General features: G+C 43.6%; 1 protein-coding gene across 1 annotated transcript in view; it reads right to left on the reverse strand.

Annotated features, from left to right (window-relative positions):
- Nucleotides 1–13,518, reverse strand: part of ddah1 (dimethylarginine dimethylaminohydrolase 1) — an 81,847-nt gene that overhangs the window by 6,270 nt on the left and 62,059 nt on the right. Inside the window, exons 4-5 of the mRNA XM_030432653.1 lie at nucleotides 8,168–8,287; nucleotides 2,372–2,515 (exon numbers count right to left, since the gene is read on the reverse strand). Of these exons, the coding sequence (XP_030288513.1) occupies nucleotides 2,372–2,515; nucleotides 8,168–8,287 (264 nt within the window). The remainder of the gene's footprint in view (nucleotides 1–2,371; nucleotides 2,516–8,167; nucleotides 8,288–13,518) is intronic.

Below are 13,518 nucleotides of genomic sequence, written 5' to 3' on the forward strand. Positions count from 1 at the left end.
TCTATTTTTCACTGGGCCTTTTGTCTGCTCCGTTTCTTTATCTCCAACCCGAGCCCTCTTGAGCCGTCGCCACTGCTAACCATTAAAGATGTCCCGGCTCCTCCCCTCCGACCCCACCAATCCTCTCTCATGACCCCCCGCCTTTGTTAATGTGGGACTCTTATGTAACTTCACGAGCAGACTAAAAATAGACCGGAGATTAGGACAGACAATGTTTAGAGTTAGAAACCAGCAGAAGTCTTGCAGAACGCGTCTGTGATTGTGAAATCTCAACATCATATTTGGAGGAACTAGCGGCGAGTTCCCTTGGGAAGCATGCACCGACTGTACACTCACTGTACAAGAAGGCAGGAGAGTCAACTATCCCCTGCTGCCGCCATTCCTTAAACACAGGTTTGGACCAAAAAATGGGTTCCAGGCCAATTTCTGGTGGGTTTGAACACTGTAAAGGAAACTGAATCATGGAACAAACATCCATTTCTCAAACGCCGCTCCATATGGTCCGTTAAAAGGTGCTACCAAAGCAGGAAGCACGAGTTACACAAATAGATTTTTATTATGCTCGAGTTGAATTCTCTCAGTTGATCTTCCTGGAAAAAACTGATCCCTCGCCGTGGATCTAAGTCCAAAGACGCATAATTTTGCGAATTCTTCCTTCTAAAAATAGCTGGCGGAGGTTGGGGTTTTAACCACAGAGTACATTTTGAGGTCTGAGCACTGTCTCTGTAGATTGTAGGCTGCTGGGTTGGATCCTGTGAGAATCCTTTGGACTTGTTGTGATGTGGAGCGACCCCAAAGCATCTAAATAACACGGCTTCAGCTCAGGCTCTCCAAAACCAACACACAACGTGAGACAGTAACACATCATTTGCGATGAGCTACGGTGGAAAACAACATGCAAGTGTCATGAGTGTTCGCAAGTAGGTCAATGCATGTCTGAAAGAAATTTGAGGAATTTTTGTGGTTATACTTGCTCATGGAGCGTATGTATGAGACACTGTTGGAGATTAGTTCAGCCAGGTACTTTGAGCCAAGCGTACAGCAACGACGGGTTTAACAGGAAGCATATGCTGTAAGGAAAGTTTCTAACTGGGCACCCACAGCAACTTCCTAAGAGATTCCTTATGGATTTCTCTTATTTATTATCAAAATAGTACCAACTTGGCAACCATAGGTGCATAAAGTAAAAATGTTTTATCTAACAGTAAGTCATTTTACTTTCATCTTGACTGAAGAATATGGTGGAATATGTAAATACTATAATATGTATTTTATCTTTTTCTTATATTTTGGCACTTTGGATGTTTTTTGTAACTTTGTAACTTTTGTTTTCATTGTAAAACAACATTCAGGAATAATTTTGTTGTACAGGGAAGCTTGTGTGTTTCTCTAACTGTGCGTATGACAATAAACACGTTGACCTAACTTTGGTGCGGTCGAGAAAGCATCTTAAAGATGCATTTTTAAGCGATTTGCCTTTAATTTCATGCAACAGCAATAAATTCAGTAATAAAAAATATGTTTCAAGCTGCATTAATTTCACCGATAAAGGCTGATAAAGACTACACTGACTATGTGTTAGCATACAGTGGGCATCACATTAACATACATTTCAGACAGAGACTGTGTTCACCTGAAGTCCAACATCGTCTTTCCTTTATAGTTCTGGTTGGGTCTGTGAGGGAAATATCAGATGCTCCACCTGCTCACTGCTCCTCTATGTTCATGGGCTAGTTTCTAACTTTGTCTGCTTTATAAAGCTGAGCAGGACGGATACAGTGGGGTTTATCGGTGAGAGCAGTGGGGCTGTTTTTCACAGACACTGGTGAGAGTGGTGAGACGGAACCAAAGCAGTAAATATGCAGGCTGTAAAACCAAAACAACATACTGAAAGACTCCAAAAAACAGCTCTGCGGACAGGATAATGGGGCCATTTTCACAAACATGTTAAAAACATATTGATCATAGCAGTTTTCCGAAGATTTATTTTGATGATTGTAAGGGAAGAAATGCCAAAGACTCCAACGTATCCGACTCCTAGTCTGTGGTCTGAGTCATGTCTACAAAAGGTCCCTTCACATAAATCTGCACGTTCCTTTGACAAAAGACACATTGTTGGTTGCGGTCGACCTGCAGTGGTCTGTGTGAGACAATCACATAGGTTATTGCGGGGTTTATCTCTCCAGCTAGTTGTTAAAGATAGATGGCAACAAAGAAAGGTGCTCTTTAAAATGAAGCCACTAAACCAGCCCCACTGTCCCGACACCGTTTCTTCCTCCCAAAGGTGTGACCTCCAGACTGTGATTGAATGTGTGATTGCATGTGTGAGACAAAGCTGTTGCAAGTGGATGTGAAATGAGCTGAGCATTACCTTAGCACTCTCTGGATACTGCTCTGGCGTGCAGTGCAGCAGCACATGTCCCTTATTAGGCAGGTTCATATAGATGCAGTTGGCAGCAAGGTCATCAGGCACAGTCAGTTTGTCGTAGCGATGGTCACTCATCTGCTGCATGATCTACACACACACAGGGAAAAAGACATTTAGGTAACGAAACGACAAGCTGTGGGAGTCCGCATGACTTTCAGAGAGACAGACAGAAAGCATTTATTCATGATATCAGACACTTTGAGTCAGAATCGAGGCCACAATGTCAAAGGCAGAACCGCATCTTTCCCTGGCCAAACCACTCTGGGGCCTGTGTGTGTGTGTGTGTGTGTGTGTGTGTGTGTGTGTGTGTGGGGGGGGGGGGGGGGGGGCTTAATGGAGAACACAGGAGCAGACAGACATTCTTTCTCAGCAGATGTCATGTTATTTATGTAATCTGAAGGAGGTGAAGGTGGGACAGGAGGTGGGGGGGGAGAAGAGGGGCTAAGAAGACGCCCATGTTGCCAAGTGGAAGTCAGGGGGTGAGGATGTTATGACCAGAGGAGAGGCAGGTGCCTTTTAATGTTTATGAGCAGAACATCTGCGGACGGATACCTCAGAGACAAGATGAGGAGGGGAGGGGAGAGGAGGGGAGGGGAGGGGGGAGGGGTAGAGACAACATTCAGAAAAAGTATTTTGAGGAGTGAGATCTTCACCAGATTATTTTTTGCACTCGTCCGCTGTTCCTCTTTCTGACAGCTCTTTTTATTGTTACTCGTGGGCAAGATGAGTTCATGCCCGGGCCTGCTAATGAGTCAGAGGAGGTCACAATCAAAAGCTGAGCGAGAATCTTAAATCTGTAGCTCAGTCTCTGCTCATGAAATTCAGCCGACGCCACCTATGGGACTCCACTGCAGCCAAACTGTGTGTCGTCAGCTTGACGCACGTATAGGTTCGGGGGAGTGGCCGCGAGCAAATGTGATGACGCGGATACAAACGTGGGAGAAAAATGTGTGGTTTGCGAGCAACAATGGTCTCTGTCGCCAAAGATGTTTTCATTTCACTTCCCGCTAACTGGGTCGGCTGCCGTAGGGAAGACAGGGGAGTTTACTCAGAAGGGAGAGACCTTTTCTTGTGTGAGCTCTCGAAAAACGCATCATTTTCCACTAAATCAATTGCATTACAACACCTTATAATCGGAAAAATGACTCGTTGTCATTCGTTAAAAGATGCGTCTTGTCAGCTGATTCAACCCAATAGAAAATGTGCTGTTCTAAGTACAGTAAGGGCCGTCCTGGGAGAAAAAAAAAATATTATTAGGCACACAGGAAGCAACACATTTGATGTTTTTGGCAGCAGAAACTTTGCTAGGTTGGAATAAATAGAAGAACAATTGTGCGCTAAGTATGAGTAGTAATTCCCATCGTTGGAAAGAAATCCCAAGGAAAAAGTTGTCACAGGATTGGAGTTGTTAAATGGAGCCGCGATCTCTGGGAGGTGCAAACTAAAACAAACACATTAATGGTAGCGCTGCAAAAATCAACCTGAAAAAATAAAGAATAAAATAGGAAATTGCGCATTTCAACACCAGTATCGCAAACTGAGAAAGCTTAACTAATATCTTTATGCACCCAAAAGCCATAACTCTTTTTTGATTTATAAACAGTAAATTAACAAGCCCTGCCAATGCACTGTCAATTCAAAATAAATCAGAATAACTTTATAACAGCTGACATTGCAGGGCTGCAGGGTGGGGTACAAGCTCTCTCTGTGTGTGTGTGTGTGTGTGTGTGTGTGTGTGTGTGTGTGTGTGTGTGTGTGTGTGTGTGTGGGTGCAACCAGACCAGACACATTCCCAGGTCACTTGTGGGTGTGTTAGGTGATTGCAGCAGCACTAAATGAAAACATCGTCCATGTGCGTGACCGCCAACACGGTCTCTCACACACAGGGGGATTAAGAGTGGTAGAGGGGAGAATAAACGTCGACTCCACCAAAGATCACAGTCGCTCCTGCTCCGCTCTCCGTCTCTAAAACATCTCACTTTCTCTCCAAAAAAAAAAAACACGCAGAAGAGAAACTATTCGGGGTGTAAGGAAAATGTCCCGCGGCTGGATTTCAATGTTCTCTGTGTAAAGTTCTGATCCATGAAATGCAATTAAATCCTTAGAAAAATTCAACTGACTAATGGAACAGTTAGTTCTCTGTCCTGAGTCAGAGGGTGCAACCGGTAAGGTCACTAGCTCACGTATATTTTGGTACCAAGATGTTTCAATCATTCGAGTCTTGAGGCTCAAGAAATAAAAAAACAAGTGATCGTCATCTTGCTCACTGAATGCTTTAAACAGACTTTAAAGTGCTTTTTGCTAACATCAGTTTGCTGTCTGACATCATTAATGCACCTCAGATGTGTGCTTTTTCTTCTCAAGAGCAGAAGAAAAAGGACAAACAAACAAGTGTTCTACATTGTCATCCTGGCCCTCCACCAGGTACAGCTACAGAAAATCAGCAGCAGCTTACTTCTGGACAGTGGCTGAGCTCCAGTTAATACACAGAGTGGTGACTGGGCAGCAGAACGAGCTCTGTCAGAGCCGCTTAAACATAATATTTACTGGTAGGTAATAAAATCCAGCCTGTGCGATGACAGTCATGACCAGTTGACAGCAAACACTGACATTTTACTGGACATGATGCCATCCACTGAGGTCATCAGCGTAATCTGTATTCTGGCTCCTGGTATGAATATTTATAAGGCTTATTGTAGTAATCTGCCCCAGGAAGCCTTTTAAACTTTTACAATGCGTCTCTTCAGCGATGAACAACAGCAGCATGCAAAACACAAATCCTACTTGAGACTGCTTCCAACTCCTGAGGGGAAATGAAGCTGAAATGGCTTCCTGTTGATGTACAATAAATGTTTGTTATGGCTTCTTGACACACATTTCACTCTGGAAATATTATTGGCCTATAGGGAGTGTTTATGGCTGCACCCTAAGGCATCCAATGGAGGAGTACTAAGGGGGAAGGAAGGGGAGGAGAGGATGTAGAACATCTCTGATAGTACTGAGAAAAGAAGAGGATTCAGAAAAGTGTCCCTGAAACACTTCACATTTCTCACTCATCTTCTTATCAGCTTATCCATAAACAAGGCAAACATTCAGAGGCCCTGCTCTCTAATCTATGATAGAGTATCAGCTGCTGCTGTTGGCCTCTGCAGCCGACTCGGGGGCTTGATAACATTACTGGCGAGAAACCTAATGCTCACACTCCATATATGGCCCTCTTCCTCATATAATAGCTCTGCAATTTTCTAAGCCACGCTAGGGATGACTCCAGGGATGACTGCTGGTCTGTAAATCCACCACTTAGGCCAGCCTGACGTATCTCAACAACTATTTTCTGTGTGTGTGTGTGTGTGTGTGTTTGTGTATTGTATCTAGATGTATATTGACATACAGCACGTATCTCCCCCTTCCCAATCTTGACTTTTCCTCTCAGCAATACTTCGGGAATCAGTAGTTTTGCGGCTTTTATTAAGTCACAGTTTCAGATGAGCCTTAGCTGTACTGTGCGTGATGACTGTCTCGGGAAAGAAACAAGGGGACAGCTAAGAGACCCCAAACCTGTGACCTAAACTGTGTCATCAGCTGCTGCTCTCTGACACTGCAGCCGAACGACTCTATGAACGATGCTGTGACATCACAGGCAAGGAATCATAGAGCTCAAAAAGTAATATTTGTACATAACCCATTGATTTATGTCTCAAGCATCAGAGTTAATCAAAACTGAAGAATGTGTTGTATTTTGGTCCCTCGCCTGCGCGTACGAGCATGTTTGCGATCACACGCAGCTCATCCAGAATACAACCTTCACCGTGTTCTCGCCTCATCTATAAAACTCAAGTGTGCAAACAACCTTGAGGTGAAGATCAAACCCTGACCGACCCAAGTAGAGAGTAATGACCTCATGGATCAAACGGGCTGCCTGGAGAGCCAGAGCGCTGCCCACGAGTCCACTGCAGGGAGGGGCAGCGTGTGAGCGAACAGGGAGCGGGTGCTGCTCCAGCCTCTGACGGTAGGCGGTATTTCGGGATGATGAGTTCATGAGTGAAGCTTGGCAGTGACAGCGGCAGATGGATGACGAAATCCATCCGGTCAACGTGTATTCTCATCCTCGAGAGAGCTATACACAGACAGGAGACGACACCTGGCCTGCACGTATACACATGCTGAGCACTGGGAGTTATTGTTTAAACAGACTCCGATATAGACAGAGCCAAAAGTGCAAAAATGAATAGCCTTGATCCCCAATTATAAATCTTTTAGTCCAAACACATGCGGCAAACAGGTCTGGTCCTCCTCTCTTGTCGGTGGATATTCTACGGCAGCAATATTTAGCTCCCTGAAGACAAACTGAATTAGTCGGGCTCCAACTTTAATTTGTACACAGTGTCTTTGTCCAAGGGTACACAGACAAGGAGCCTCATCCAAAACAAGCACTTTGAATTCATTAAAACGGCATTCATGAGATCTCCCTCCCCCCACAAAGGGAACATTACCTAATTACAAATCCAGGGTCGTTAAAAGTCCTTTAAAACAGGAGCTAATTGCTGCAAGAGAGGGGTGACGTAAGCCGTAATTAGAAAGCGAGCAGCCTGTCATTAAGTCTCGCTCACGGCCACTCCTCGCTCCGGTAGCTAATTACTGGGGTGATCAAACAGGCAGGAATCTTAATGAGTCGACGCTGGAATATAAAATCAATTAGCGCGTGTGTTTGTGCATATTCTTGAGTTCTTGTGTATTGAATGCAGCGATGCAAAACATGCTCGCAAAACCAACAAGTCCTGACCTTGTGCTGCTCTCAAGTGCTTCACCTCATTACGATGTGCTGTATTGATGGTCTGGTTTTAATTGCCCCTGAGATAAACTGACTTTTACTTGACTTAAGATAACCTTGTGTCTCCGGGCCAGTAGAGGGGGGTATTACACTAAGAGGCACGTGAAAGCCCTGCCAGAAAAGATATGCAGAGGCCAAGGGGTGTCCGTGCTTCATACTTATGTAATTAGACATACAGTATGTGTGTTTATGCTGTGCAAACACTGTATGCCCCCTTTCAGAAAGTTCACACACTGTCTCATGTGTTGATGTTCGGGAATTTCAGGGATAATACCCTCAGAGGGATGAGCTGATATTTGTTGCTCTCCGCGCGAGAAAGGATCAATCTGTCTCCGTCAGGGTGTCCACTCCCCTCCTCTTTTCGTGTCAACTCCTTCAGCATCCCCTGGGTTTACTTTCTGAGGGCCCTCGCCGCTGTGATGGAGCTCAATCGATTCCTCTTACGCGGTAATGAGCTCGGGCTGTTTGATGGAGGGACAACACCTTTGTAATTGAAGCTGGAGCGAGAGCGCCCGGGGCAATCCCCTCAGATTAGCCGAGAATATGAATTAATGAGCGGGGATTAAGGCGACAGGTGGTTTCTGTGCGCTTGAAGTGGGAAGCAGCAGTCGAGCCGTAAATCAGCGAGTCTGCTCTGAATCAACACGTGTGATGTCCTGTCTTGTAGTGTTATTCTTGCTGAATACTTTGCAGAACGGGAGGGGAAAGAAAAAAAAAAAAAAAAAAAAAAAAAAGGGACAGGACTCGGCTGCGTCAATGTGCGTCACAGTTATGCAAACAATGGTAGTACATTGATTTACTGGTTTCCATGACTACAGCTGGGGTTGGGGGGCGAAGCAACAGATGATGCACTTATTGCATGTACAACACACACACACACACACACACACACACACACACGTCCATACTTTGAGGGTTTTCTGTGCCGGTTCACTGGAGCCGATGACAATCAGGCCTGGTCCTCCCATACTGCAGAAACTTTTCAGGTGCAGCCCCTCCAGCACTGGCACGGTCGACACGGCATAGTCCTGCAAAACACAACGCGGTTATGTGAAGCTTAAAAAACCACGATGAGGGATGACGAGCTTCCTGATGACGGGAAAGGACGAGCTGATGGACCCTCACAGAGCAGAAATCACTTTGGGTGTGTGGTGTCAACACTGAGAGCATCTTTACACATGGGGTTTTCCCTGCAATTATAATTATGTACAGAAGAAGTAGAAAAAGGAGAAGAACAACAACAAACGATATAGTAAAACTGGTTCTCTGCATTTAACCCATCCTGAGGGAGCAGTGGGCAGCCAATTTAAAGCACCCGGCTCCACATTCTAAGCCAGTGCCTCGGTCAAGGGGTCTGATGGTGGGGAAAACAACAGTACCAGGAGGAAACCAGCACAGGCACGAGGAGAACATGTTTACTCCACATAGAAAGGGATTCAAACCCAGGACCTTCTTGCTGTGAGGCAACACTGCGAACCACAGAGCAAATATCAGAAATTGAATCTAATAAGATAATCCTCATATATGGTTGGATTGGATTGCTGTGAGAGCTCAACGAAAGTCGTCCTTTTCCCCCTTTGTCCGTTGGCACGTGTTTAAAACGTAAAAATTAAAAATCAAAATTAAACTGGGCGGCCTTTAAAATGAAGCGGTGGCCAGCTGAGGGGCAGAGCAGCGGCAGCAGGAGTGTCTGGCAGCTGATGTTGGCGAGCCCTGGGCTCGGGAGGATATTACAGAGCAGCTTGTAGGAGCCTGACGTGAGAGGCTCTCTCTGGCTTCAGGATGTTACATACCTGGTCTTACAAAACAACCGGTCATATGAGGAGTTTACGTAACAATTCCAGGCTGAATTCTCACAATGACGGGCAGAAGACGTGCTATTGTTTTGTTTATCAAATGTGAAAAATACTTCCAAGTATAATTTGCCTAAAAATGTAGAGCTCGCGGTGGGCACGGTTATCACGTGGTACACCACCACTACATTTTGGACCGGGAAAATAAAGAGGTGTGATTGAAGATGACACAATCTGTGAATACTGGGAGCTATATGAGGGGGAGAACAACAACAATTTCTATTCTATAATGTCCTTCATATCATCGTTCACCACAAATATAGCTTCAAAAAGGTCATGTTCCTGTCTTAGATTTGATGGTACCGAGAATGCAGCTATAATTGAACACCTCAGGGCTCATGTTTTTGCATTTTTTTTTTAAATATCTTTCTGAAGCGTGTGAAAGGGAGGGGAAGGAACTATATGATAGATAAATTCATCAGACTATTCTTTATGGTTTGCCGTTAATGGATGTAGATGTACTTTTCATTTATTATGTCTTGCGTTTAAAGGGCTGGGTTACATGTTTGTATATTTGTAGTATTTCCATTGTGGAATAACCCTTGGAGAGTAATTATTTTTAAGCAATTCTCTATAATATTAAAATTTCCCAGCTAAGTAAGCAACAGTCAAATTTAAAGATTGTTAAAAGAAAAACGTCCCTGGTCGGCAATGTATGGATGTGGTTTGATCATATTTAACTAACAGGACACGATGGCCTTCTTCACATTTTGTTTGAAATGTCACTAAAATCCGATTGGTGCAGAGGAACATATATGACACCTCTGAGCCCTGCCCACTTCAAGGGAAAGGCAAGGAGGAAAAACACTATGCGGAAAATTTGTCATGTTAAATGACCAAAGTCTTTTATAACTAAGGCAGAACATGTAGTGTACGTGTAGGATACCATCATCCATAGTGAGACACTGATTAAAGAAATGCTAGTTTTTATGACCTTTAAATCTCAGCCAACAATTCCATCCAAATTGATTGATTAAGAGCCCATATTACCACAACGTAGGATGATTTCTGCAGTATGGCGTAGAGGACAGCTGACGGATCCCTTCATGAAAATACCCACAAGAGTTAAAGCCTCAGGTCCATAATTGAAAAGCTAGAATTTAGCTCACCCTGCTGAAACAACATCATTTTACCACCGACTTTGTTCTGATTTTGATTTACTGGTCTGGAAGAAATTCCTGCATTCAAGTTGATTGATTGAGCATTTGATACACAGACTCACAGTGTGCGACAGTTGGACACACCGCGAGCCTTTTGAGATCTGCCAAAGCCAGAGTCGAGTCCTGCCGACATTCGTAAACGCTGAAGTGATACCGAGTTGTAATTTGAATTATGAGGGGATACGAGACCTGAGGCGTACTTTCTGAGGCCTTTCCTTCCTGAATCTACGTGAATACATTTATATGACCGTATAAATTTTGGTTTCGGCCTGAGGAAATAACTTCCAACTGACATCCGTGTGTTTATTTAATCACATAATATGTTTTGAATGGGTTTTTATGGCTCTCAGCTTCATAAAACCTTATGAGGTATTGTGTACATTTTCCATCGTTACACTCAACTGTGACATTTTCCATTCAAGTATATGTTAACACTGTTCGGGTCAATATTTGCGCTGCACCATTAGCCCAATTAAAGCGCCGTGATTCACTGAGAGAGTTATTGTGGCTGAGGAACAGAATAGTACTTGGCAGTTCATCACACGAAAAATCTAAATTACCCCATTCTTGATGTTTTCCTGAACTCTTGCCTCGGTGCTTGTTTAGCAGATGCATAGAGGACAACTGGGAATTATGTAATCGGAACTTTCTTCATCCCTTATCCATGAGCGAGAAGTTTCGTTGCAGTGTAAAATTAGAAGTCATACTTTTCTCCTTATCAACATAAATCCATCAGGGAATCGAGGGAGAGGCAGAGTTGCTTTTTATCTGGACTAACAAGCTTATGCACTGCCATGTAATGATCTGAACAGACCCTGTTGACTAACCCGGAGGCACAGCAGACTGAGCTTCTCTGTTGAGGTCCAAGTTTGCGCCTTATTGGCAAAAATTAGGATTCAACATCTCTGAGTGGTAGAAGAAAAGAAGCGATTTGGCCCCCATATTACTGGAACTCATTCAATCAGCAGCACCATCTACTCTAACCTTTAAAAAGGACTGTAAAGAAAAGAGCTTTGACATCTGCATGTAGTTGCTGAGTGCTAAACAAACCTGGCAACAAAATGGTCCTTAATTTGATAATGAAAGGAAAAAACAGCAACAGGAGGCATCAGATAAAAAACGGAAAAAACAATAATGGACGCTCAAGCGATTTTTCCGAGTGTCATTTGTTGGAGACGCGTCATTTAGCCCTGTCTTATCAAAGATAACAGAAAACACAGAGGAATCCATAATGAGGAATTCAAATCAGATACAGATGGCACCGCAACGAGGCCAGCCAGGTTACCGTAATGTGCTGAACTCTTCGCCTCTGAACTCGTGAGTCTGCCGGCTTTTCTCTTTTGATTTGGCCTCGCGGAGCAAATCCAAAAGCAACACGCACGAGTCTGTGGCATGAAAGTCCCTCACATTACAATAACAGTAAACAAGATAGATAGAATCAGTCTGTGTTTGTGACCCACCCTGTGACCCTGTCTGTAGGCTGCATGCCTAAATCCTCACAGTTAAACTGAATCTGTTGTCTCAGCACTTTCTGGGGTATTTTGCAAAGTATCTCCTTTGTATGTGTGAGTCATATGTGGGTGGTGATCGTTGAGCTCAGTTGAGGCTTTCGAGATGAGGCCACAACACACTGGAAGATGGAGGAATATATCCCTTTCACACGGTACAAATGCAACACTAACACATTGTTATTGTCTTAAATTGGCCAATCGCAACTGATTCGCAGGACAAATGACTCAGTAGTCTGCAGTCGCAGTGTTCACAGGTGTTTATCTGCTCCAGCCCAGGTCGGCATGACATCGGGTTGGACACACAGATTTTCTCCTCTTTTTCAGCGGGATGCTGACATAGCCTCATCTCCATTAGTGCTGAGGCTTGAGATTCATTCAGTCAGCATTGAAGTGAGAACAAAGATACTTATTTTCTTTATTTGTTGCTTTAATGAGCTAGATTTTGTGTGAAAAAAAAACATTAAAAAGGTCCTGTTGTCATGCTTAATTTCAGGCTCATGCTTCTATTTCAGGTGTCTACCTGGAAATGTATAGTTTTAATGGAAGTTTACAGACTTTTAATGTTCACAAAATATATTCCTCATAATTGCTGCAGCGCCTCTATTCACCCTCTACCTGAACGCCTGGCTCTTTGAAGCCGGTGTTTTTACAACCATAGCCGTGTTGGGGGATAGCTGTGACATCACAACCTTACTGCAGTCCTAACAGCTCGTTTAAAGGCACAGTTTATGAATATGGGTGCCGTGCATTTCTCCGTGGATCAAGAGGGCTGACACTTTCAACTGTTTTATAATTTTTAAAAAAGGCATGCAAATGCCACATGGGACCTTTAAAATGTTAAATAAATTACATCCGTAAGGGATGAAAAGAGACGGCTCAGGCTGACACATTTACTTTCACTTTAAGGACCAGGCTGGCTCAATATTTAACTCTTTGTGACACGAAAAGACTGGAACCAATAATGCGTTTGTCTCAAAATATCGTAACCTTTCTGCCTAGTCTCACTGTGGTACTCGGGCCCCAAGCTCATTTGTTCTTACAATTAAGCACAAACTTTAAATATCTGGGCATTGTAGTATTTAGCAAATGTTATTTAAATGTCCAGTGCGTGGAATTTAGGTCTACTGTAGAAAGATGGCGAACTCCGTGGAAGAGGACCTGCTCTGTGGAGGTATCAAAGGCTCAAAGGCAACAAAAAAATCAACAGTTCTTAGTTTCAGGTCATTATTCGCTAATGAAAACATCATTCCAGTTCTGCCAAAAGATCTCTGTAAATGTGCCACACTGAACATTTAAGCAGGGGTGGATATTACAGATTTCAGCAGCCAGTTTGGCATGCATGGGAGTGTTTACAGCAGCAGGACTGTGAACATGTGTCCACATTCATCATGATGAAGGAACGCGGTGGGTCACTGATGAGCTTTTAATAGTTTTTGGACAACAATATAAATCTTTGGCACAAAGTCATACACTTTTATCAGGCTCTTTCTAGACACTAGGATCAGTGTTTTTGTCTGATGTGAGGTCATCTGACAGCCTATTAAAGAGAGGGATGTTAGTGATTGTTTCACATTTGTTTACTTTAAAGAGGAGAGAGACCAGACTAATATCAGTTGTCATTCTCATGTTTTAAATTGTGTTTTAAAAAAGACTTCACCGGAGGCTCAATAATGAAAGAATTCAATCATCAAAGTGACAAATTAGCCGACAGTCAAACTCAATTAAGTCAAAGTCA

The sequence above is a fragment of the Sparus aurata genome, chromosome 11, assembly GCF_900880675.1.
Source record: "Sparus aurata chromosome 11, fSpaAur1.1, whole genome shotgun sequence".
In the NCBI taxonomy this organism is placed as follows: domain Eukaryota; kingdom Metazoa; phylum Chordata; class Actinopteri; order Spariformes; family Sparidae; genus Sparus; species Sparus aurata.